Below are 26765 nucleotides of genomic sequence, written 5' to 3'. Positions count from 1 at the left end.
TTCCCTTTTCTCTCACAGATACAGAATGGCTCATACGCCACCATTCTCGTTTTGCCATAAGTTTAATGGGTTTTCCAGGACAATTAGATAATCATTTTCCCTCTAATAATTTGATAGCTTCTTTACCTCTGTTGCCTCTACTAGTACCTAAACTTTTCTCTCGAGATCCCATCCCCTCTGCTCCTACAGTGTTCACTGATGGTGGAAAAAAGGGAGCTGCTGCCCTTATATATTATCCAGACCAGCAATACCCCAAACCTCTCTTTACTGAACTTCCTGATAATTCCCCTCAGTACAAAGAACTTTATGCTGTTTTCTCTGCATTAAAAGTTGTACCAGAATCCTTCAACCTTTTTTCTGACAGTGTGTATACTGTTAACTTACTTCCATGGCTTGCTCGATCTTGTGTAAGAATTGATGACAACCCACTTTCTCCTCTTTTAATTCAAATTGCCTCTATGCTCTGTTCTCGAACCCAACCACTGTATGTTCAGCACCTACGTTCCCACAGCCCTCTTCCTGGTCCCCTGCCTGAAGGGAATGCTGCAGCCGACCACCTTGCCTCCACAGGAATTCTCCTAGCCTCTGTCTCTAATCCTGCTGATTTTCATTCCCTAACCCATGTTAATCTTAAAGGTCTTCGAGCTTGATTTCCTGATATTCCTCTCGCACAGTTAAAACGTATTCTTGCTACATGTTCCTCCTGTGCAGGTCTAATCAAAACACCTGCTATTCAAACTCTGGGGGTTAATCCTCGAGGTTTAAAAGCCAATGCTCTTTGGCAAATTGATGTTACCCACATACCCAACTTTGGCAAACAAAAATATGTGTTCGTCTCAATTGATACCTTCTCTAAGTTTATGTGGGCTACAGCTCAGACTGGAGAAAACTCAAAAAAGCTTATAAGCCATATGCTCTCCTGTTTTGTTGTAATGGGCTTACCTCTTCAACTTAAAACGGATAATGGACCTGCTTTTACCAGCAAACAATTTAAAGATTTTTGTTCCCTCTGGAACATTACTCATACTACAGGCATTCCGTATAATCCACAGGGACAAGGCATTGTTGAGAGGGCCCAACATACTCTTAAGGCTCAATTAAATAAAGAAAAAGGGGAAATGTACCCCCCCAATATCCAGCTGGCAAAAGCCTTAACTACATTAAATCTCCTTAATATTTACAAAAACTCAGACCAACTTCCTATTATTCTTCATTGGCAAACACCACCCACCCTCCCAGCTATTAAAGTCAAATGGAAAGACCCACTTGATAAAATCTGGAAAGGACCTGACCCCCTGTTGACTATGGGGAGGGGTTTTGCATGCATTTTTCCACAAAATTACTCCAAGCCTGTTTGGGTTCCTGCCCGCCATGTCCGGCAATACCCACATGATGGCGCTGATATCCCTGAAGAACAAGAAACACTGCAAGAAGACTGGCTGCAAGAGGACTGGCTGCAGGATGCACCCCAGGATCCATAATACAGCATGGCAGAATAAAAAAAAATCTGATTCACAGAACTCTTCACCCCCACCCCCCAAATGTCTTATGCTATGACTGGCCAGTTGTGTTTTGTTACGTGTGAGTGAGTGAGTAAAAAAAAAAAAAATTGAGTGAGTTGAGTGATCAAAATTTTTGTAAGACCCATTGTGCTCAGAGTACTCTGAAAGTTAACTGACTTTATATAAAACGGCTGGACACAGCCATAGTTTCTGGAGACGTCCAGAAACAGTCCACAAATTGTTCATTCCTCCTTTTGATTTCTTTTTTAATTCTTGATATGAATATGAAATGTTTAGTCTTAAACTGTGTGAGTAAAGATGGTTCAACTATGACAGTAGATCTAAATTCGCATTTGAAATGATATGTCTTATTTACAAGTTTTTCTTCTCCTGTGTGTTATAAACTATACGTTTAATATGCGTGTTTCAAGTTTGGTAAACATTAACTTAATGGTTAAATTGTAACTTTGAAGCTACATTCTTACGAGAAGAGGTAAAATCAATTCATTAAAGTAACTGAGTGTTTAAGGTAAAACTATAAATATTCAATATGACAATTCATCATCTCCTAAGTTAAAATACAAATCCTCTATACAGGACATTTTTGGAGGGCCCCCAAAAATGTCCTGTAAGCTATCTTGTGGAAATTAATCCGCAACAAATTTGGCATCAATCTGATATTGTAAATGTACCCCCCCAAAAAAATTGTCACTAAAATGTGTTAACTCTAGTAACCTGAGTTTACTTAAAAACCCAATGTAAAAATAGTTAAGAATCAATATATGTGACTTAAATTCAGTATGAAAATTTTGCTATATAGAGACTGCTACATGAGGTCACATAAGATGACCTTTACACGAAATTATAAAGATACCTAAACCAATTATAATCACTGAGTTATCAATTGTAGTAAACTTCTAATTTGTTACAGTTTTTTCATAAGTAATTGACTACAGCTATGACAAGCCTTCGCATAAAGAAGCATCTGCTCATATAGAATCCCCAGAAATCCATCTTGGACCCCTGACCTCTGACATCACCCACAATTATAGCCATCCCCCGAAACCCATGATGTGACCTGACACGATCTGGAGAACCTGATTCACAGACTCCAAAGGACAAGACTTCCCTACTGCCTTTCTCTCAACCATCGGTGTCTGCTCTTCCTGCTTCTGTTTCGCCCATCATATTTTGGCGGTTCCAGGTCACTCTCTACAGAGAAGAAAAGTTCCAGTGGCCGTCCTCCTCCATCAAGATAGACGTGTGGCATTTATTTCCTGGCCGTTGACATTGGACTGATGCTTCTATAGAACTTGCTGGACACTCCCTTTATACTGCTGGACTTCTTGAAGAATGACTGTAGCAGTTCACAGAACTTTCCGCCAGCTGACTCGGGATTTTGCAATGCCAGATCATCCCTCTAGCCCCTCGGCTTATCAGGCCCCCACTCCTCCACCCATCAGGCTCACTCTGTCTCTTGCTACTCTTACTTATCCCTCCCTGTCTTGTGCTAGTTCTTTTTGAAGACACTTACATGAAGACACTTACATGCTATCATTCTGCTTTCTTCCCAACAGGTTTCTGTTCACCCCTACACTGCTATTCCCCTGACAGAGATGAAGCCTTTTACAGACATTGACCCAGTTATATATGGCCATTAAGTAAGAGGGAGATGTTGGGGAATTGTGAGGATATGGTTGAGCTTGGAAGGGCTTGAGCCTGAGGGGTGTGTCAATCCTGTTAGTCTCTCTCTCCACAGAGAGGTTGAAAAGGAGGGACAGTAGAACCCCAAAAAGGTGTGCCTCTTATCAGTCTAACTGCCTCACAAAGTGCCCCACACTCCTGATACTATGGCAAATAGTTAAAAAGAAAGGGGGAGATGTTGGATAGTATGCCAGCTCCCCCTGGCTTCTGCTTAACCATATGCCTATATAGGGATAGATTTAATCCCATTCAAAGCTTTGGTCTATTTACATAAATCACTTTAAATTTACATAAAGCACCACACTCCCTCCAGGGCATTGGTTCAATCCCCACTGTTTCATGATATGTTTTTGCTCCACCCCCTCTCCTTGTCACACCCTGATCCTCTCCTTGTCACACTCTGTCACCAGTCATTTTTCCCTCCACCCTCTCTATATCACATCCTGTTTCCACCCTACTTGGAGGGTATAAAAACAGCTGCTTTCCGGCTCCGAGAGTTCCAGAGTGTATCTCCTGCGAAGTTAGTGCGGCACGAGTTCCTGATCCCTCTCACGCAGCAGCCTAGATCAGCCCAGTTGAGTTCTCTCCAACCCAGAGAGCACTAGCTCGGGAAGAAGTACCCTCAGGCTACCCCGGCATTAAGTCAGTCATTAAAATGTCACTTCCAACATACATGGGGTGAAATATCTATAGTGGAAGAAAGATCATAGTAGGAGTTTGTGGTTCCTGCTGCATGAAGAAAGGACCATGGCCCTACAGAGAACTTGCATCAGAACTAAAGGGTTGAAAGACGCTCAGATGGAAGGCTTAGGCAGTAGACACACTCATGCAGAAGGAAAGTTGTAGTCTAGAAGGAAGGGTTAAACCACATGTCAATGTAAAGATGAGGGAGAGCAAAGGTTTAGAAATAAAGTAGCAATTCGGGGAAAGTGCAAACTCCGTCAAAAGGTCAAATATAAGTGTGATAGAAATATCTGAGGATGGGGCTCGGGCGGTAGCGCAGCGGGATAAGCACATGTGGTGCAAAACACAAGACCGGTGGAAGCATGCTGGTTCGAACCCCCGGCTCCCCACCTGCAGGGCAGTCGCCTCACAGGCGGTGAAGCAGGTCTGCAGGTGTCTATCTTTCTCTCCTCTTCTCTGTCTTCCCCTTCTCTCTCCATTTCTCGCTGTCCTATTCAACAACTAATGACATCAACAACAACAATAATAACCACAACAAGGCTACAACAACAAGGGCAACCAAAGGGGGGCAAAAATGGGCTCCAGGGGCAGTGGACTGATTCACGGTGCAGGAACTGAGCCCCAGCAATAACCCTGGAGGCAAAAATTATATTAAATATTATTAAATTAAATTAAATTAAAAAAGGAATATCTGTGGATGAGGGGGAGGGTCAGAAAACTAGTGACCATTTGAGAGAAATTTTAGCTGAGAACTGTCCTCACTCAGGCAATCTTCAGCATAGACCTATTCCAGAGGCAGAGCACACACTCAGGTACATGAATGCAAAATGCCTAACAAGGAGGTACATCCTTGTAAAACTATCAAACCCCAATGTCAACGTACACAATCTGAAGGCTTCTAGGAGAAGGAAAGATGTTGCATACAAAGGTAGACTTATCCAGTTTCCATCAGACCTCCTTTCACAATCCCAAGACACAAGGAAAGAGTGGGATGACATATTCCAAGTACTAAAAAAGAGGAAATTCCAACCAGGAATTTTGCAGCCAGCAAAGTTGTCTTTCACGTATGAGGGGTAAATAATGGTCTCTTCAAGTATCCCAAAGCTACAGGCACTTGCTCACCTCAACCTCACCTTATACAAATTATCCATGAGAAAGGCGGAAGCAAAGGAATGCACGTTCTCAGTGAGGTGGACAGCAGTAGACTAGAAACAGAGGAAACATTAATCAAGCAAGAAAAGGAATTAAAGGACAAAGCCTTTCTACCAAATGTTTGCTAGCTGAGATCAATTTAAACACGACTTTCTCACATCCAAAGTGTTAGCTATTCAATTGATGGTAACCACAAGAAAAACCAGGAAAAGAGATGCACAGAAAACACAAGAGAAATCAGTGAGGAACTCATCGGAGAAACTCACCTACAGAAAAGGACAGGTGGAAACAAATAGGCAAAGAGTCAACAATTAAGACAGCCTCGGAATCAGAATGGACATAAATAAACCACACAGAGCAATGAAGACCCTAAATGTGAACGGCCTAAATTCACTTTTCAAAAGTCTCCCAGTAGCTTAATGGAGAAAAGAACAGGATCCATGCGGGACATTTCTTCGGGAAATACACATCCAAAGAAAAGAGAAATGGAAACCTCATGTCCCAGGCTGCAGCCAGCTATTTTAAGACACTAATTCACAACAGGAGGGAAGGGACAGCTGCTCTGCCTTTTGATAAAACAGATGTTCAGATGTAAAGAAAGGAACAGAGAGGGACATTACACGGTGGTCAATGGACTAACCCAACAAAAAGACGTAACCGTCATAAAAATATATGCCCCAAACTCAAGTGCACCCAAATAGATCAAACAAGGACTTCACTGAACTTGAGGGAGATATGAACAGTAAGACAATCATAGTAGGAGCTTTGAACACACCACTCACAGCAGACAGATCATCAGGACAAAACAAATAAACAAATAAATCAATAGGGGGAGAGTGATCTTAAATGAAACCATAGCTGAAATGGACCTAATTGATATATACTGAACTGTGCATCTCAGAAGAGATAAACACACCTTCTGCTCACGTACCCATGCAACACCCACAAGGAGTGATGACATGCTGGGCAAACTGGCGTCAACTTACTTATTTCCCATCTTTCCTATGTTCCCTAAATGTCCTAAAGACGGGCATGGATTTCAGTGCGATGGAGCCATTTCATTCAAATAGAGGCAGAGGTTTTCAGGCAAAGGTGATCACAGATATTTTTCCCCCAGTGGATATGCAAAGTGTCCTAAAGGTCCTACAGATTTTATTCAGTAAGTACTAATCTCTAGTCAACCCCAGACACAGACAGGTTTTTGGGTCCTAGGGTCATATAAGGACCACACCCAGACCCCTATGGGAATAAAGGCATTAGGTTTTCTACCATGAAGGGGGGAAGACCTGTGGCTGACCTCCCGGTGAGCCCTGGCCATCACTGACCCACCCTTCTGCTGTGACCTCCTGTCCATGACGGCCCTGCCCTGCTGGTGTGTCCTCTTGGGAGCCATTGTGACCAACCAGAAACCTATAAAAAGCCGCGTCTGAGGGGGGTCTCCTGTCCATATGCCCTGGAAGCTCTTGGTAGTGACCTGTGGCGGACTCCCCAGCTAGCTTACGCACCACCACTCCCACACACTCGCTCTCGCTCTCGATTCTCGCTCTTTTGATTCCCCTCTCTCCATCCCTGCACTTTACCTGATACCCTCTCCCATTACCCCTCTCCCCACTCCTTTCCCTTACCCCACACTCTCCTTCCCCCCCCCTTTACTCTCCTCTTTGCCATTTCCCCCTTCCCTTGTTCACCCCCCTCCCCTTAGTTATCTAGGATAGCCCTAGCGCATCCTAGTTTGACTACCCCTGTTTTGGGTAGAGCCAGTAAGAGTAGAAGGTAAGTTAGATCTTGCTTGTTGTTTTTTGGTAGTGACAGTCCTAGTTTAGAGTTCCTAGTTAGTCTACAGTGAGTGTAGATAGGTCTATGGCTCGGCCTAAGACCTCTCCATTGGGAGAGGGAATGGCCGAGGACGACTTCTGTGTCCTGAGCACCCTTGGGGCCGGCAGCTTCTCTGTCGTCGTGCTGGCCCGCCATCGTCACAGCGGCAGAAAAGTGGTCATCAAGAAGATGAAGATGCTGGGGCAGACAGGCCTGGAGATGGCGCATCACGAGTGCAACATCATGCGAGGTCTGAGCCACCCCAACATCTTGCCCCTGCTGGGCACCATAGAGAGGGCATTCCAACTGCAGCTGGTCATGCCCTACGTGAGGGGGGGAGACCTGCGGGACTATCTCTGCCGCAAGGGCCCCATGAGGGAGGAGGAGGCCAGAAGGGTGTTCCGCCAGTTGGCCTCGGCTATGGAATATTGCCATGCCAAAGGAATCGCTCACAGGGACCTGAAACCTGAGAATATTCTCGTGCAAAGCCTGAACCGGGTCAAGATCACGGACTTTGGCCTGAGTGGCCATTTTCTCCAGCAGTCCATGGACAGCCTGCAGGGCACCTTAGGCTACATGGCGCCCGAGATAGTGACGGGGGGCACCTACGGCCCCGGGGTGGACATCTGGAGCCTGGGGGTGGTGTTGTATGAAATGGTGAAAGGTCACCTGCCAGAGGAACGACCCATCTGGACTCTATTCAGAAGGAAGCCCCAGCTCTCCCAGGAGCTCCGACACCTTCTGCACCGCATGCTCAACTCTGACCCCAAGGAGCGAATTGGCTGGCCAGAGATCCTGAGCCACCCATGGGTGACCCAGGGCATGGGACCCATGGAAGCCTACAGGGAACCCACCTCCTCCGATGAGCCAGCCCCAGCTGACCAGTCCATTCCTTCCAGCCTGCTGCCAAGTAGGAAGAAGAGGGCCAGCAGGAGCAGGAGCAGGAGCAGGAGCAGGAGCAGGAGCAGGAGCAGGAGCAGGAGGAGGTGTGTGTCTGCCCCAGCAGCTCTGCGCACCGGCTCCTGGGAGGAAGACGAGGCCCGGGAGCCTGGCCAACCCCCCAAGTGCTGCAGTCTCCCTGTCTTCACGTCCACGTCCACCCCCAGCCTGGCCCCCCCAGCGGTGCCTCCCAACACACCACAAGGCAGCTGCCCTGCCTCCGGCCCCTCCCCCTCCTCGGCAGCAGCCCCAGCACCTGGGGAGGAGAGCTGCCCCCCCTCGGGCCAGGGCGCACAGGCCAGCAGCCCCTCTGCCACCTGGATCCCCATCCGCCATGGGGCAGCCCGCAGGCTGCTGAACCGTCTCCTGCAGCTTTGTTGCGGCTGCTGTCTGGGTCCCCACAAGGGTGGCAGGACACGTGTCCACCCGCTCAGGACATGAGGATACAGGGCCCCTCGCATGGCCTGGTGAGTTAGTGGGCATGGGGGGGGAGGTCACCCCTAACTGCAGATCTCATAGGCCTGTTGTCTCCTCTGCAGGTGGAGGCCGAGAGCTGAGAGAGAGATGCTCCCTGCATCCCGCTGAGGCCAGGGCCCCTGCTGCCTCTGAACTGTCTGCCGCTGAAGACCCCGCTGCCCCATAGGGGGCCTCCCAGAATGTGAAATAAATTGTGATTATGCATTAATAGAATGTGAAATAAATTGTGACTTTGCATTGGTCTACTTTTGGTGCTTTCTTTTCATTTGCGTCCCTGGGGGTCACCCCAGCCACAGGTCCTCCCCAGCACTGCCCACCTGGCTTCCTGCCCCAACCTACAGTCTGCATTCTCAGGGGAGGGGCAGCCAGAGCTCACAGTGTCTGGAGGCACAGAGCCTGCTGCACACACATCACAGTGGCCATGACATGCAGGCCTCCCTCACTGATGACATGGCCTCTTCCTTGTCTCACACTGGGCTTCCCCCAAAGGCAGGGCACTTCCTCCCTGGCTGTGACTTGTGAGCATCTCCATCAGATTCCATTAGCCTAGGATACTGAATACATGTTAGCAGGGCTCAGGGGTAACAAACCCAGAAGCTAGACACATGAGCACGTGTCAGGACCAGGGTTCGACCCACCCACCGAGCCCACCTCAGAGGAGAAGCTTCCTGAGTGGTGGGCTAGTGCTACAAGTGCCTCTACTCTCCTCCTAGGCTGGGCTGACTTTTTTGGTTTTTTTTTTTTTTTTTTTTTGTCACTGCCCTTGTCTTCATAATAAACTATCTCAGGCCTATCAAGAGGTGCTAAGCCAGTAATTAAAATGTTACAAGTTCATACCTGGGGGAGAGATTTTTACAATGGGAGTAAGATCAATGTACAGCAGGAGTCTGTGATTCCTGCTGTGTAATGAGAGGACCATGGCCCTCCAGAGAACGTCCATCACAACCACAGGGTTGAAAGACACTCTGAGTGCAGTTCAAGCTCTGGGGGAAGGCTTAGCAGGTTGAGACGCTCATGCAGAAGAGAAGTTCTAGTCTAGAAGGAAGAGCTAACCCACATGTCAATGCAGAGATGAGGGAGAGCAAAGGTTTAGAAAGAAAGAAGCCATTCTGGGACATTGTAGACTGTCAAAAGGTCGAAGGCAAGTGTGACAAATATCTGAGGATGAAGAAGGGTCAGACAACTAGAGACCATCTGAGAGAAATTGTAGCTGAGAAGTGTCCTCACTCAGGCAGTCTTCAGAGGATACCTATTCCAGAGGCAGAGCACACACTCAGCGACACGAATGCAAAATGCCTAAGACAGAGGCACATGCTTGTAAAACTATGAAACCTCAATGTCACCCTCCACAATCTGAAAGGTTCTAGGGAAAGGAAAGAAGTGCCATACAAAGGTAGACTTATCAAGTCCCCATCACACTTCCTTTCCCAAAGCCAAGACACAAGGAAAGAGTGGAATGACATATTCCAAGCACTAAAAAAGAGGGCATTCCAGCCACTCACTTTGTAGCCTGCAAAGTTGTTTTACAAGTAGGAAGCGGGGAAAATAACAGTCTCTTCAAATATCCAGAAGCTACAGGCATTTGATATCCTCAACATCACCTTAAAAAAAAAATTATCAGTGAGGAAGGAGGAATCACAGGAAAGCACATTCTCAGAGAGTTCCACAGCAGCAGACTAGAAAAAGAACAAAGATTAAAAAAGCAAGTAAAGGAATTAAAGGACAAAGAATTTCTACCAAATGATTGCTAATTGAGATAAGTAAATAGGACTATCTCACATACAAAGTGTTAGCTATTAAACTTGTGGTAACCACAAGAAAAGCCAGGAACAGAGAGTACAGAAAACACAAAAAATATCAGTGAGCAACTCATCAGAGAAACTCATCTGCACAAAAGGCAGATGGAAACAAATAGGCAAAGAGCCAACCATTAAGACAGCCTCGGAATCAGAATGGACATAATAAAACCACACAGAGCAACAAACACCCTAATTGTGAAAGGCCTAACTTCACTTTTCAAATGTCTCCAGTAGGGGAGCTTAAGGGAGTAAAGAACAGGATCCACCCACTACATGTCTTCAGAAAACACACATATCCAAAGGAAAGATGAATGGAAACATAGTGTCCCAGGCTGGAGCCAGCTATTCCCAGATAATATAATTCACAACAGAAGGGAAGGGACAGCTACTCTGCTTTGTGATAAACCAGATGTTCAGGTAAAGGAAGGAACAGAGAAGGACATTAAACGATGGTCAATGGACTAACCCAACAAAAAGACGTAACCTTCATAAAAATATATGCCCCGAACTCAAGTACACCCACATACATGAAACAAGTACTTACTGAACTTAAGGGAGACATGAACCATAACACGACAATAGTCGGAGCCTTTTCTTTTAATATTCATTTATTGATTGATTGACTGATTGATTGATTCCCTTTTGTTGCCCTTGTTGTTTTTATTGTTGCATGTATTATTGGTGTCATCATTGTTGGATAGGACAAAGAGAACTGGAGAGAGGAGGGGAAGACAGAGAGGGGGAGAGAAAGAGAGACACCTGCAGACCTGCTTCACTGCCTGTGAAGTGACCCCCCTGCAGGTGGGGAGCCAGCAGGGGGAGGGGCTCGAACCAGCATCCTTAAGCAGGTCCTTGAGCTTCAGACCACCTGCGCTTAACCCGCTGAGCTACCACCAGACTCCCAACAGTAGGAGCTTTAACACAGCAATCACAGCAGACAGATCATCAGGACAAAAAATCAATAGGGGGATAGTGATCTTAAATGAAACCATAGATAAAAATGAACCGCATCGATATATACGGAACTGTCCACCTCAGATGAGATAAACACACATGCCGCTCAAGTACACATGCAACATTCACAAGGAGCGAATGTTGTGCTGGGCAAACTGCGTCAACTTACTTATTCCCCATCTTTCCTATGTTCCCTAAATGTCCTAAACACGGACATGGGTTTCAGTGTGATGGAGCCATTTCATTCAAACAGAGGCAGAGGTTTTCACACAAAGTTGATCACAGATTTTTCCAGATGGATATGGAAAGTGTCCCAAGGGTCCTACAGATTTTATTCAGTAACTACTAATCTCTAGTCACCCCCAGAAACACAAAGATTTAGGGTCCTAGGGCCATACATATAAGGACCACAGCCAGGTCCCTATGATAATAAAGGTATCAGCTTATCTACCATGAAGGGGAAGACCGGTGGCTGACCTCACGTGACCCCTGCCCATCACTGCCCCGCCTTGAACATCACTGCCCCGCCCTGCTGCTGTGACGTCTTGGGGGCCATTGTGACCAACCAGAAACCTATAAAAAGCCGCGTCTGAGGGGGGTCTCCTGTCCATATGCCCTGGAAGCTCTTGGTAGTGACCTGTGGCGGACTCCCCAGCTAGCTTACGCACCACCACTCCCACACACTCGCTCTCGCTCTCGATTCTCGCTCTTTTGATTCCCCTCTCCCTATCCCTGCACTTTACCTGATACCCTCTCCCATTACCCCTCTCCCCACTCCTTTCCCTTACCCCACACTCTCCTTCCCCCCCCCCTTTACTCTCCTCTTTGCCATTTCCCCCTTCCCTTGTTCACCCCCTCCCCTTAGTTATCTAGGATAGCCCTAGCGCATCCTAGTTTGACTACCCCTGTTTTGGGTAGAGCCAGTAAGAGTAGAAGGTAAGTTAGATCTTGCTTGTTGTTTTTTGGTAGTGACAGTCCTAGCTTAGAGTTCCTAGTTAGTCTACAGTGAGTGTAGATAGGTCTATGGCTCGGCCTAAGACCTCTCCATTGGGAGAGGGAATGGCCGAGGACGACTTCTGTGTCCTGAGCACCCTTGGGGCCGGCAGCTTCTCTGTCGTCGTGCTGGCCCGCCATCGTCACAGCGGCAGAAAAGTGGTCATCAAGAAGATGAAGATGCTGGGGCAGACAGGCCTGAAGATGGCGCATCACGAGTGCAATGTCATGCGAGGTCTGAGCCACCCCAACATCTTGCCCCTGCTGGGCACCATAGAGAGGGCATTCCAACTGCAGCTGGTCATGCCCTACGTGAGGGGGGGAGACCTGCGGGACTATCTCTGCCGCAAGGGCCCCATGAGGGAGGAGGAGGCCAGAAGGGTGTTCCGCCAGTTGGCCTCGGCTATGGAATATTGCCACGCCAAAGGAATCGCTCACAGGGACCTGAAACCTGAGAATATTCTCGTGCAAAGCCTGAACCGGGTCAAGATCACGGACTTTGGCCTGAGTGGCCTTTTTCTCCAGCAGTCCATGGACAGCCTGCAGGGCACCTTGGGCTACATGGCGCCCGAGATAGTGACAGGGGGCACCTACGGCCCCGGGGTGGACATCTGGAGCCTGGGGGTGGTGTTGTATGAAATGGTGAAAGGTCACCTGCCAGAGGAACGACCCATCTGGACTCTATTCAGAAGGAAGCCCCGGCTCTCCCAGGAGCTCCGACACCTGCTGCACCGCATGCTCAACTCTGACCCCAAGGAGCGAATTGGCTGGCCAGAGATCCTGAGCCACCCATGGGTGACCCAGGGCATGGGACCCATGGAAGCCTACAGGGAACCCACCTCCTCCGATGAGCCAGCCCCAGCTGAGCAGTCCATTCCTTCCAGCCTGCTGCCAAGTAGGAAGAAGAGGGCCAGCAGGAGCAGGAGCAGGAGCAGGAGCAGGAGCAGGAGGAAGTGTGTGTCTGCCCCAGCAGCTCTGCGCACCGGCTCCTGGGAGCAAGACGAGGCCCTGGAGCCTGGCCAACCCCCCAAGTGCTGCAGTCTCCCTGTCTTCACGTCCACGTCCACCCCCAGCCTGGCCCCCCCAGCAGTGCCTCCCAACACACCACAAGGCAGCTGCCCTGCCTCCGGCCCCTCCCCCTCCTCGGCAGCAGCCCCAGCACCTGGGGAGGAGAGCTGCCCCCCCTCGGGCCAGGGCGCACAGGCCAGCAGCCCCTCTGCCACCTGGATCCCCATCCGCCATGGGGCAGCCCGCAGGCTGCTGAACCGTCTCCTGCAGCTTTGTTGCGGCTGCTGTCTGGGTCCCCACAAGGGTGGCAGGACACGTGTCCACCCGCTCAGGACATGAGGATACAGGGCCCCTCGCATGGCCTGGTGAGTTAGTGGGCATGGGGGGGGGAGGTCACCCCTAACTGCAGATCTCATAGGCCTGTTGTCTCCTCTGCAGGTGGAGGCCGAGAGCTGAGAGAGAGATGCTCCCTGCATCCCGCTGAGGCCAGGGCCCCTGCTGCCTCTGAACTGTCTGCCGCTGAAGACCCCGCTGCCCCATAGGGGGCCTCCCAGAATGTGAAATAAATTGTGATTATGCATTAATAGAATGTGAAATAAATTGTGACTTTGCATTGGTCTACTTTTGGTGCTTTCTTTTCATTTGCGTCCCTGGGGGTCACCCCAGCCACAGGTCCTCCCCAGCACTGCCCACCTGGCTTCCTGCCCCAACCTACAGTCTGCATTTTCAGGGGAGGGGCAGCCAGAGCTCACAGTGTCTGGAGGCACAGAGCCTGCTTCACACACACATCACAGTGGCCATGACATGCAGGCCTCCCTCACTGATGACATGGCCTCTTCCTTGTCTCACACTGGGCTTCCCCCAAAGGCAGGGCACTTCCTCCCTGGCTCTCAGGTCTCCCATAGCCTGGGTGGGCCTCCATCAGTTTCCATAAGCCTGGGATAGTCAATACCTCTTAGTAGGGTGCAGGGGTAACCAACCCAGAAGACAGACACATGAGCACGTGCCAGGACCAGGGCTCACCACACCCCCGGAGCCCACCTCCAAGGGGAAGCTTCATGAGTGTTGGGCTCGTGCTACAAGTGTCTGAACTCCTCTCCTAGGCCGCACTAATTTTTTATTTTGTGGGGGTTGTTTTTTTGACCCTCCCCTTGTGTTGATAATAGACTCTATCTCCGGCCTATCAAAAGGTGTTAAGCTGTTGGATAGTATGCCAGCTCCCCCTGGCTCCTGCTTAACCATATGCCTATATAGGGATAGATTTAATCCCATTCAAAGCTTTGGTCTATTTACATAAATCACTTTTACATTTATATAAAGCACCACACTCCCTCCAGGGCATTGGTTCAATCCCCACTGTTTCATGATATGTTTTTGCTCCACCCCCTCTCCTTGTCACACCCTGATCCTCTCCTTGTCACACTCTGATTGTCACCAGTCATTTTTCTCTCCACCCTCTCTATATCACATCCTGTTTCCACCCTACTTGGAGAGTATAAAAACAGCTGCTCTTCTGATTAAAGACACTTGGAAATTGCTTTCCGGCTCCGAGAGTTCCAGAGTGTATCTCCTGCGAAGTTACTGCAGCACGAGTTCCTGATCCCTCTCACGCAGCAGCCTAGATCAGCTCCACTTGAGTTCTCTCCAACCCAGAGAGCACTAGCTCGGGAAGAAGTACCCTCAGGCTATCCCGGCATCTGGCGCCCAAACAGGGACACGTAAGCAGCAGATTTACAAGAAGACATCCTAGATAAGTACACACCTTTTGGGTATCTGCAATATTGTGTTAAGGCGCTGTGATTTTTTTCTTTCTTATTGTTTTCCTGAGATCTCTCCACCATGGAAAATCTTTTCCAAATTCTGCATTCTTTGTCCAGTATACAATTTTTATATATCTGGGACATTTTTCTCGGTGCTGTACCTTATATCCTGTTGATCATCATAGCAGCTTTTAAGGGATATATAGGGCAACCTCTCAAAAGGCTTAAGGACCTAGAGGGTGAGGTCCAAGAGATAAAGGAAGTGATCATAGAACTTAACCAGCACCTTAAAAACAAGAAGAAGCAAAGGCCTGTCGTGATCTTGACCCACCCTAATTCCTCTGCATCTTGCCCTGCGGCCCCTATTTTGGCATCTTGCCCTGAGGCCCCTATTTTGGGAGACACGTGTCCGAATTCCCCTTTGGACCCCACAGCCACTTCTTCGGCCACACCCCCATTTTGGCAGACACGTGTCTGGAACCTCCTGCTGCCTCCACGGCTGCTTCTTCAGCCACCCCCGTTTTGACAGACACATGTCCGAATTCTCCTGTAGCCTCCAAAACCACTTCTTCGGCCGCTTCTCCAGAAGCTTCCACTTCGGTGACTCCTCCTCCTGCTACACACTTATCAGAGCAAGTCCACACATTTTCGGTCAATGTTGCCCCCAATAGACAGAAACCTCAGGCCTGATATCCATATTCTGCCACAGACCTGAAGGAACTACGCCAGGCTATCAAGGATGATGGTATTCATGGACCAGGTCCATTTTACAAGGCCTGCTTCAGAACCTTAATACCCCTAAAGACTGGAGGGATGTAACTCGCGCTACACTCCCAGGCCCCCTCTTCCTGCAATGGGAGGCATTCTTTCGCGATGAATGGTTACAACAATCGCGGAAAAATATTCAAAATCAGCCAGAGGGGAATTTTGATGCATTGTTTGGAACAGGCCAATTAGAAACAGGGATTCAACAGGCGGAAGCCAAGTTTCCACCGGGGTATTTTGATCAGGTACGCCTGTGTGCATTAAAAGCATGGGAGCGATTAACATCACCCATGGGAGTGGCCTCAACCCCCATTCTCTCCCTTCAACAAGAACCTGATGAATCCCTCGCTAAATTCATTGCCAGGGTCCAATCGAGTTTGGAAAGGAAGATTTATAATCCTGATGCTCGTTTTCTCCTCCTGCGATCCATAGTCTGGGATGGAATGCTTCTGCATTTTCGACAGGCCTGTATCACTCTTAAAAACGAACACCCATATACCTGGATTATAGCTATACAGGATCTCAGATCAAGCTCTTTTCAAGGACCTATGTTACAGGCCTATGCAGCTACCTTACATAAGCAAAAAGGGGCTTGCTTTCAGTGCGGTCGCCCAGGGCATTGGCGTAACCCATGTCCAGAAAATAGACCTCGACCCTGCCTCCAGTCAGGGCAACCCCGCCTCCAGACAGGGAATCAGAGACCACGAATGCCTTGTCCCAGATGCCAGAAAGGATTTCACTGGAGGAGAGATTGTTGGTCAAGGTTCCATAGGAACGGCATGCCTCTGCCAAATGTAAACAGGGATTTAAACTAGGTGTGGGGCTTCCCTTAGCCCTGCCCCCAAGAGGGAAGGAAGCAGGTCGCCTGCTTGGTGCTGTGCCCTTCTTCCACAAACAGAAGCCCAGCTTGGGACCCAATCCGTCGCTACACCCACCACGCCAAGTAACAATAACAGAGGGTGAGCAGAAGGAGGAACCCGCAGTATGTGGGAACTTCCAGCATAGAAATAACCGGCTGGAGCAAGAGAACAGCTCAAATTCGGAGCCTGAGATTTTATGGACCACCCCTGTTTTAGAAAGGGGTCACCCAACTATGACAGTAAAGATTGGTAATATTCCCTTTAAGTGTTTGATTGACACGGGAGCAGATAAGACAATATTAAGACAAGCAGAAGTTCCCCAGAGTTGGGAACTCCTCCCAGGACCACGCTTACATGGTGTTGGAGGATTGACTCAGGCATTCTGCACACGAGAGTCCCTTGTGTGGGAAGATCCAGAAGGGACTACCAGACGCTTTCAGCCTTTAATAGCTGATATAAGCACCAATTTATTGGGAAGAGACTTGCTGGAATCTTTAGATGTAGTGATATCCTCAGACACCTCTGCAGGACACCACACTCACTCCTGTGAGACTGCTAGACCCAGCCAGCACCCCCAATACTAACTGCCACTGTTTGTAACAGAACTCCCCACTTAGATTGGCTTTCTAATGAGCCTGTCTGGGTGGAACAGTGGCCTTTGCCTAGGGAGATGCTAGAAATTTTAAAAGAACTCGTCCAAGAGCAGTTATCTTTGGGACACATTCGTCATTCTCGGAGCGCATGGAATACTCCAGTCTTTGTGATTAAAAAGCGCTCAGGAAAATGGCGCCTCCTCCAAGATCTTCGTGCCGTTAATAAAACCATGCAGGTTTGGGGCTCCCCCCAAAGGGGTTTGCCTCTTGCTTCCACGATTCCCACAGGAGTTCCAATCATAGCTATTGATATACAGGATTGTTTTTTCTCTATTCCCTTACACCCACAAGATTGTAAACGTATTGCTTTCTCTGTTCCTTCTATTAATAATGCCAGCCCTGCCGATAGATTTGAATGGGTGGTACTGCCCCAGGGCATGGCTAATAGTCCTACTATTTGTCAAGAGGCTGCTAAATCTGCCCTTTTTCCATATATTCATAAGGGCCTTAAGGTTTTTCATTATATGGATGACGTGTTACTATGGGGAGAATTAGATACAGATCTCTCCGCCCTACGTGATTTTCTAATCCCTGCCTTAAAGAGAAGTGGACTTAATGTAGCTCCTGAGAAGATACAGCTAATCCCTCCAATATCTTTCTTAGGCTCAGAGATTTCCCTAACGCAGATTTGTCCTTTAAAACCTTGTGTTACTTTTCCTTCTAATCGCACTCTTGCTTCTTTACAAAGTTTTCTTGGAAATTTGAATTGGCTTAGGCAGTATCTTTATCTGCCTACGAGCTGCCTGCAACCACTGTTAGATCTGTTAAAAGGAAACAAACAGCCCTCCTCAAAGCGTATGTTAACCCCCGAAGCCTCCTTGGCACTGGAAAAAGTTAACCAGGCTCTCCAGGACATGCACCTCGTTTGGTTCTCCCCCTCCTCTCCAGTAAATCTTCTAATCTTTAACTCCACCCCCACGGTAGTGGGGGCATTGTGGCAGTAACATGGTGTTCTCAAATGGCTTCATACGCCAGTAGGCGGAGCTCCAAGACTCCTTACCTAGCTTGATGACTTAGCATTTATGGTTCGCCAAGGAAGAAACAGATCGGTTCAGGTCTTAGGAAGGGAACCAGATTCAATCATCCTTCCCTTTTCTCTCACAGATACAGAATGGCTCATACGCCACCATTCTCGTTTTGCCATAAGTTTAATGGGTTTTCCAGGACAATTAGATAATCATTTTCCCTCTAATAATTTGATAGCTTCTTTACCTCTGTTGCCTCTACTAGTACCTAAACTTTTCTCTCGAGATCCCATCCCCTCTGCTCCTACAGTGTTCACTGATGGTGGAAAAAAGGGAGCTGCTGCCCTTATATATTATCCAGACCAGCAATACCCCAAACCTCTCTTTACTGAACTTCCTGATAATTCCCCTCAGTACAAAGAACTTTATGCTGTTTTCTCTGCATTAAAAGTTGTACCAGAATCCTTCAACCTTTTTTCTGACAGTGTGTATACTGTTAACTTACTTCCATGGCTTGCTCGATCTTGTGTAAGAATTGATGACAACCCACTTTCTCCTCTTTTAATTCAAATTGCCTCTATGCTCTGTTCTCGAACCCAACCACTGTATGTTCAGCACCTACGTTCCCACAGCCCTCTTCCTGGTCCCCTGCCTGAAGGGAATGCTGCAGCCGACCACCTTGCCTCCACAGGAATTCTCCTAGCCTCTGTCTCTAATCCTGCTGATTTTCATTCCCTAACCCATGTTAATCTTAAAGGTCTTCGAGCTTGATTTCCTGATATTCCTCTCGCACAGTTAAAACGTATTCTTGCTACATGTTCCTCCTGTGCAGGTCTAATCAAAACACCTGCTATTCAAACTCTGGGGGTTAATCCTCGAGGTTTAAAAGCCAATGCTCTTTGGCAAATTGATGTTACCCACATACCCAACTTTGGCAAACAAAAATATGTGTTCGTCTCAATTGATACCTTCTCTAAGTTTATGTGGGCTACAGCTCAGACTGGAGAAAACTCAAAAAAGCTTATAAGCCATATGCTCTCCTGTTTTGTTGTAATGGGCTTACCTCTTCAACTTAAAACGGATAATGGACCTGCTTTTACCAGCAAACAATTTAAAGATTTTTGTTCCCTCTGGAACATTACTCATACTACAGGCATTCCGTATAATCCACAGGGACAAGGCATTGTTGAGAGGGCCCAACATACTCTTAAGGCTCAATTAAATAAAGAAAAAGGGGAAATGTACCCCCCCAATATCCAGCTGGCAAAAGCCTTAACTACATTAAATCTCCTTAATATTTACAAAAACTCAGACCAACTTCCTATTATTCTTCATTGGCAAACACCACCCACCCTCCCAGCTATTAAAGTCAAATGGAAAGACCCACTTGATAAAATCTGGAAAGGACCTGACCCCCTGTTGACTATGGGGAGGGGTTTTGCATGCATTTTTCCACAAAATTACTCCAAGCCTGTTTGGGTTCCTGCCCGCCATGTCCGGCAATACCCACATGATGGCGCTGATATCCCTGAAGAACAAGAAACACTGCAAGAAGACTGGCTGCAAGAGGACTGGCTGCAGGATGCACCCCAGGATCCATAATACAGCATGGCAGAATAAAAAAAAATCTGATTCACAGAACTCTTCACCCCCACCCCCCAAATGTCTTATGCTATGACTGGCCAGTTGTGTTTTGTTACGTGTGAGTGAGTGAGTAAAAAAAAAAAAAATTGAGTGAGTTGAGTGATCAAAATTTTTGTAAGACCCATTGTGCTCAGAGTACTCTGAAAGTTAACTGACTTTATATAAAACGGCTGGACACAGCCATAGTTTCTGGAGACGTCCAGAAACAGTCCACAAATTGTTCATTCCTCCTTTTGATTTCTTTTTTAATTCTTGATATGAATATGAAATGTTTAGTCTTAAACTGTGTGAGTAAAGATGGTTCAACTATGACAGTAGATCTAAATTCGCATTTGAAATGATATGTCTTATTTACAAGTTTTTCTTCTCCTGTGTGTTATAAACTATACGTTTAATATGCGTGTTTCAAGTTTGGTAAACATTAACTTAATGGTTAAATTGTAACTTTGAAGCTACATTCTTACGAGAAGAGGTAAAATCAATTCATTAAAGTAACTGAGTGTTTAAGGTAAAACTATAAATATTCAATATGACAATTCATCATCTCCTAAGTTAAAATACAAATCCTCTATACAGGACATTTTTGGAGGGCCCCCAAAAATGTCCTGTAAGCTATCTTGTGGAAATTAATCCGCAACAAATTTGGCATCAATCTGATATTGTAAATGTACCCCCCCAAAAAAATTGTCACTAAAATGTGTTAACTCTAGTAACCTGAGTTTACTTAAAAACCCAATGTAAAAATAGTTAAGAATCAATATATGTGACTTAAATTCAGTATGAAAAATTTGCTATATAGAGACTGCTACATGAGGTCACATAAGATGACCTTTACACGAAATTATAAAGATACCTAAACCAATTATAATCACTGAGTTATCAATTGTAGTAAACTTCTAATTTGTTACAGTTTTTTCATAAGTAATTGACTACAGCTATGACAAGCCTTCGCATAAAGAAGCATCTGCTCATATAGAATCCCCAGAAATCCATCTTGGACCCCTGACCTCTGACATCACCCACAATTATAGCCATCCCCCGAAACCCATGATGTGACCTGACACGATCTGGAGAACCTGATTCACAGACTCCAAAGGACAAGACTTCCCTACTGCCTTTCTCTCAACCATCGGTGTCTGCTCTTCCTGCTTCTGTTTCGCCCATCATATTTTGGCGGTTCCAGGTCACTCTCTACAGAGAAGAAAAGTTCCAGTGGCCGTCCTCCTCCATCAAGATAGACGTGTGGCATTTATTTCCTGGCCGTTGACATTGGACTGATGCTTCTATAGAACTTGCTGGACACTCCCTTTATACTGCTGGACTTCTTGAAGAATGACTGTAGCAGTTCACAGAACTTTCCGCCAGCTGACTCGGGATTTTGCAATGCCAGATCATCCCTCTAGCCCCTCGGCTTATCAGGCCCCCACTCCTCCACCCATCAGGCTCACTCTGTCTCTTGCTACTCTTACTTATCCCTCCCTGTCTTGTGCTAGTTCTTTTTGAAGACACTTACATGAAGACACTTACATGCTATCATTCTGCTTTCTTCCCAACAGGTTTCTGTTCACCCCTACACTGCTATTCCCCTGACAGAGATGAAGCCTTTTACAGACATTGACCCAGTTATATATGGCCATTAAGTAAGAGGGAGATGTTGGGGAATTGTGAGGATATGGTTGAGCTTGGAAGGGCTTGAGCCTGAGGGGTGTGTCAATCCTGTTAGTCTCTCTCTCCACAGAGAGGTTGAAAAGGAGGGACAGTAGAACCCCAAAAAGGTGTGCCTCTTATCAGTCTAACTGCCTCACAAAGTGCCCCACACTCCTGATACTATGGCAAATAGTTAAAAAGAAAGGGGGAGATGTTGGATAGTATGCCAGCTCCCCCTGGCTTCTGCTTAACCATATGCCTATATAGGGATAGATTTAATCCCATTCAAAGCTTTGGTCTATTTACATAAATCACTTTAAATTTACATAAAGCACCACACTCCCTCCAGGGCATTGGTTCAATCCCCACTGTTTCATGATATGTTTTTGCTCCACCCCCTCTCCTTGTCACACCCTGATCCTCTCCTTGTCACACTCTGATTGTCACCAGTCATTTTTCCCTCCACCCTCTCTATATCACATCCTGTTTCCACCCTACTTGGAGGGTATAAAAACAGCTGCTTTCCGGCTCCGAGAGTTCCAGAGTGTATCTCCTGCGAAGTTAGTGCGGCACGAGTTCCTGATCCCTCTCACGCAGCAGCCTAGATCAGCCCAGTTGAGTTCTCTCCAACCCAGAGAGCACTAGCTCGGGAAGAAGTACCCTCAGGCTACCCCGGCATTAAGTCAGTCATTAAAATGTCACTTCCAACATACATGGGGTGAAATATCTATAGTGGAAGAAAGATCATAGTAGGAGTTTGTGGTTCCTGCTGCATGAAGAAAGGACCATGGCCCTACAGAGAACTTGCATCAGAACTAAAGGGTTGAAAGACGCTCAGATGGAAGGCTTAGGCAGTAGACACACTCATGCAGAAGGAAAGTTGTAGTCTAGAAGGAAGGGTTAACCCACATGTCAATGTAAAGATGAGGGAGAGCAAAGGTTTAGAAATAAAGTAGCAATTCGGGGAAAGTGCAAACTCCGTCAAAAGGTCAAATATAAGTGTGATAGAAATATCTGAGGATGGGGCTCGGGCGGTAGCGCAGCGGGATAAGCACATGTGGTGCAAAACACAAGACCGGTGGAAGCATGCTGGTTCGAACCCCCGGCTCCCCACCTGCAGGGCAGTCGCCTCACAGGCGGTGAAGCAGGTCTGCAGGTGTCTATCTTTCTCTCCTCTTCTCTGTCTTCCCCTTCTCTCTCCATTTCTCGCTGTCCTATTCAACAACTAATGACATCAACAACAACAATAATAACCACAACAAGGCTACAACAACAAGGGCAACCAAAGGGGGGCAAAAATGGGCTCCAGGGGCAGTGGACTGATTCACGGTGCAGGAACTGAGCCCCAGCAATAACCCTGGAGGCAAAAATTATATTAAATATTATTAAATTAAATTAAATTAAAAAAGGAATATCTGTGGATGAGGGGGAGGGTCAGAAAACTAGTGACCATTTGAGAGAAATTTTAGCTGAGAACTGTCCTCACTCAGGCAATCTTCAGCATAGACCTATTCCAGAGGCAGAGCACACACTCAGGTACATGAATGCAAAATGCCTAACAAGGAGGTACATCCTTGTAAAACTATCAAACCCCAATGTCAACGTACACAATCTGAAGGCTTCTAGGAGAAGGAAAGATGTTGCATACAAAGGTAGACTTATCCAGTTTCCATCAGACCTCCTTTCACAATCCCAAGACACAAGGAAAGAGTGGGATGACATATTCCAAGTACTAAAAAAGAGGAAATTCCAACCAGGAATTTTGCAGCCAGCAAAGTTGTCTTTCACATATGAGGGGTAAATAATGGTCTCTTCAAGTATCCCAAAGCTACAGGCACTTGCTCACCTCAACCTCACCTTATACAAATTATCCATGAGAAAGGCGGAAGCAAAGGAATGCACGTTCTCAGTGAGGTGGACAGCAGTAGACTAGAAACAGAGGAAACATTAATCAAGCAAGAAAAGGAATTAAAGGACAAAGCCTTTCTACCAAATGTTTGCTAGCTGAGATCAATTTAAACACGACTTTCTCACATCCAAAGTGTTAGCTATTCAATTGATGGTAACCACAAGAAAAACCAGGAAAAGAGATGCACAGAAAACACAAGAGAAATCAGTGAGGAACTCATCGGAGAAACTCACCTACAGAAAAGGACAGGTGGAAACAAATAGGCAAAGAGTCAACAATTAAGACAGCCTCGGAATCAGAATGGACATAAATAAACCACACAGAGCAATGAAGACCCTAAATGTGAACGGCCTAAATTCACTTTTCAAAAGTCTCCCAGTAGCTTAATGGAGAAAAGAACAGGATCCATGCGGGACATTTCTTCGGGAAATACACATCCAAAGAAAAGAGAAATGGAAACCTCATGTCCCAGGCTGCAGCCAGCTATTTTAAGACACTAATTCACAACAGGAGGGAAGGGACAGCTGCTCTGCCTTTTGATAAAACAGATGTTCAGATGTAAAGAAAGGAACAGAGAGGGACATTACACGGTGGTCAATGGACTAACCCAACAAAAAGACGTAACCGTCATAAAAATATATGCCCCAAACTCAAGTGCACCCAAATAGATCAAACAAGGACTTCACTGAACTTGAGGGAGATATGAACAGTAAGACAATCATAGTAGGAGCTTTGAACACACCACTCACAGCAGACAGATCATCAGGACAAAACAAATAAACAAATAAATCAATAGGGGGAGAGTGATCTTAAATGAAACCATAGCTGAAATGGACCTAATTGATATATACTGAACTGTGCATCTCAGAAGAGATAAACACACCTTCTGCTCACGTACCCATGCAACACCCACAAGGAGTGATGACATGCTGGGCAAACTGGCGTCAACTTACTTATTTCCCATCTTTCCTATGTTCCCTAAATGTCCTAAAGACGGGCATGGATTTCAGTGCGATGGAGCCATTTCATTCAAATAGAGGCAGAGGTTTTCAGGCAAAGGTGATCACAGATATTTTTCCCCCAGTGGATATGCAAAGTGTCCTAAAGGTCCTACAGATTTTATTCAGTAAGTACTAATCTCTAGTCAACCCCAGACACAGACAGGTTTTTGGGTCCTAGGGTCATATAAGGACCACACCCAGACCCCTATGGGAATAAAGGCATTAGGTTTTCTACCATGAAGGGGGGAAGACCTGTGGCTGACCTCCCGGTGAGCCCTGGCCATCACTGACCCACCCTTCTGCTGTGACCTCCTGTCCATGACGGCCCTGCCCTGCTGGTGTGTCCTCTTGGGAGCCATTGTGACCAACCAGAAACCTATAAAAAGCCGCGTCTGAGGGGGGTCTCCTGTCCATATGCCCTGGAAGCTCTTGGTAGTGACCTGTGGCGGACTCCCCAGCTAGCTTACGCACCACCACTCCCACACACTCGCTCTCGCTCTCGATTCTCGCTCTTTTGATTCCCCTCTCTCCATCCCTGCACTTTACCTGATACCCTCTCCCATTACCCCTCTCCCCACTCCTTTCCCTTACCCCACACTCTCCTTCCCCCCCCCTTTACTCTCCTCTTTGCCATTTCCCCCTTCCCTTGTTCACCCCCCTCCCCTTAGTTATCTAGGATAGCCCTAGCGCATCCTAGTTTGACTACCCCTGTTTTGGGTAGAGCCAGTAAGAGTAGAAGGTAAGTTAGATCTTGCTTGTTGTTTTTTGGTAGTGACAGTCCTAGTTTAGAGTTCCTAGTTAGTCTACAGTGAGTGTAGATAGGTCTATGGCTCGGCCTAAGACCTCTCCATTGGGAGAGGGAATGGCCGAGGACGACTTCTGTGTCCTGAGCACCCTTGGGGCCGGCAGCTTCTCTGTCGTCGTGCTGGCCCGCCATCGTCACAGCGGCAGAAAAGTGGTCATCAAGAAGATGAAGATGCTGGGGCAGACAGGCCTGGAGATGGCGCATCACGAGTGCAACATCATGCGAGGTCTGAGCCACCCCAACATCTTGCCCCTGCTGGGCACCATAGAGAGGGCATTCCAACTGCAGCTGGTCATGCCCTACGTGAGGGGGGGAGACCTGCGGGACTATCTCTGCCGCAAGGGCCCCATGAGGGAGGAGGAGGCCAGAAGGGTGTTCCGCCAGTTGGCCTCGGCTATGGAATATTGCCATGCCAAAGGAATCGCTCACAGGGACCTGAAACCTGAGAATATTCTCGTGCAAAGCCTGAACCGGGTCAAGATCACGGACTTTGGCCTGAGTGGCCATTTTCTCCAGCAGTCCATGGACAGCCTGCAGGGCACCTTAGGCTACATGGCGCCCGAGATAGTGACGGGGGGCACCTACGGCCCCGGGGTGGACATCTGGAGCCTGGGGGTGGTGTTGTATGAAATGGTGAAAGGTCACCTGCCAGAGGAACGACCCATCTGGACTCTATTCAGAAGGAAGCCCCATCTCTCCCAGGAGCTCCGACACCTTCTGCACCGCATGCTCAACTCTGACCCCAAGGAGCGAATTGGCTGGCCAGAGATCCTGAGCCACCCATGGGTGACCCAGGGCATGGGACCCATGGAAGCCTACAGGGAACCCACCTCCTCCGATGAGCCAGCCCCAGCTGAGCAGTCCATTCCTTCCAGCCTGCTGCCAAGTAGGAAGAAGAGGGCCAGCAGGAGCAGGAGCAGGAGCAGGAGCAGGAGCAGGAGCAGGAGGAGGTGTGTGTCTGCCCCAGCAGCTCTGCGCACCGGCTCCTGGGAGGAAGACGAGGCCCGGGAGCCTGGCCAACCCCCCAAGTGCTGCAGTCTCCCTGTCTTCACGTCCACGTCCACCCCCAGCCTGGCCCCCCCAGCGGTGCCTCCCAACACACCACAAGGCAGCTGCCCTGCCTCCGGCCCCTCCCCCTCCTCGGCAGCAGCCCCAGCACCTGGGGAGGAGAGCTGCCCCCCCTCGGGCCAGGGCGCACAGGCCAGCAGCCCCTCTGCCACCTGGATCCCCATCCGCCATGGGGCAGCCCGCAGGCTGCTGAACCGTCTCCTGCAGCTTTGTTGCGGCTGCTGTCTGGGTCCCCACAAGGGTGGCAGGACACGTGTCCACCCGCTCAGGACATGAGGATACAGGGCCCCTCGCATGGCCTGGTGAGTTAGTGGGCATGGGGGGGGAGGTCACCCCTAACTGCAGATCTCATAGGCCTGTTGTCTCCTCTGCAGGTGGAGGCCGAGAGCTGAGAGAGAGATGCTCCCTGCATCCCGCTGAGGCCAGGGCCCCTGCTGCCTCTGAACTGTCTGCCGCTGAAGACCCCGCTGCCCCATAGGGGGCCTCCCAGAATGTGAAATAAATTGTGATTATGCATTAATAGAATGTGAAATAAATTGTGACTTTGCATTGGTCTACTTTTGGTGCTTTCTTTTCATTTGCGTCCCTGGGGGTCACCCCAGCCACAGGTCCTCCCCAGCACTGCCCACCTGGCTTCCTGCCCCAACCTACAGTCTGCATT

General features: G+C 47.9%; 2 protein-coding genes across 2 annotated transcripts in view; one reads left to right on the top strand and one right to left on the bottom strand.

The window, feature by feature from the left end:
* The window catches only part of PDE11A (phosphodiesterase 11A), a 349760-nt gene that overhangs the window by 99398 nt on the left and 223597 nt on the right, over positions 1-26765 (bottom strand). The gene's annotated exons all lie outside the window — the stretch shown is intronic.
* Positions 25094-26496, top strand: LOC132534347 (uncharacterized). Its single transcript, XM_060178276.1, has 3 exons — positions 25094-25922; positions 26312-26406; positions 26479-26496. Exons 1-3 carry the CDS (start codon positions 25094-25096, stop codon positions 26494-26496), a joined length of 942 nt encoding a protein of 313 aa, XP_060034259.1.

This window comes from Erinaceus europaeus, chromosome 18, assembly GCF_950295315.1.
Source record: "Erinaceus europaeus chromosome 18, mEriEur2.1, whole genome shotgun sequence".
Taxonomy (NCBI): domain Eukaryota; kingdom Metazoa; phylum Chordata; class Mammalia; order Eulipotyphla; family Erinaceidae; genus Erinaceus; species Erinaceus europaeus.
Note: the sequence above shows the minus strand (reverse complement) of the source record. Positions and strands in the feature narration are given on the sequence as shown.

Excerpts from the sequence above, each read along its gene's own strand:
- LOC132534347 (XM_060178276.1), top strand. The coding sequence starts at position 25,094 with ATGGCCGAGGACGACTTCTGTGTCCTGAGCACCCTTGGGGCCGGCAGC. Across the intron at positions 25,923-26,311 it reads TCCTTCCAGCCTGCTGCCAA|CTTTGTTGCGGCTGCTGTCT; the intron begins GTAGGAAGAAGA and ends CGTCTCCTGCAG.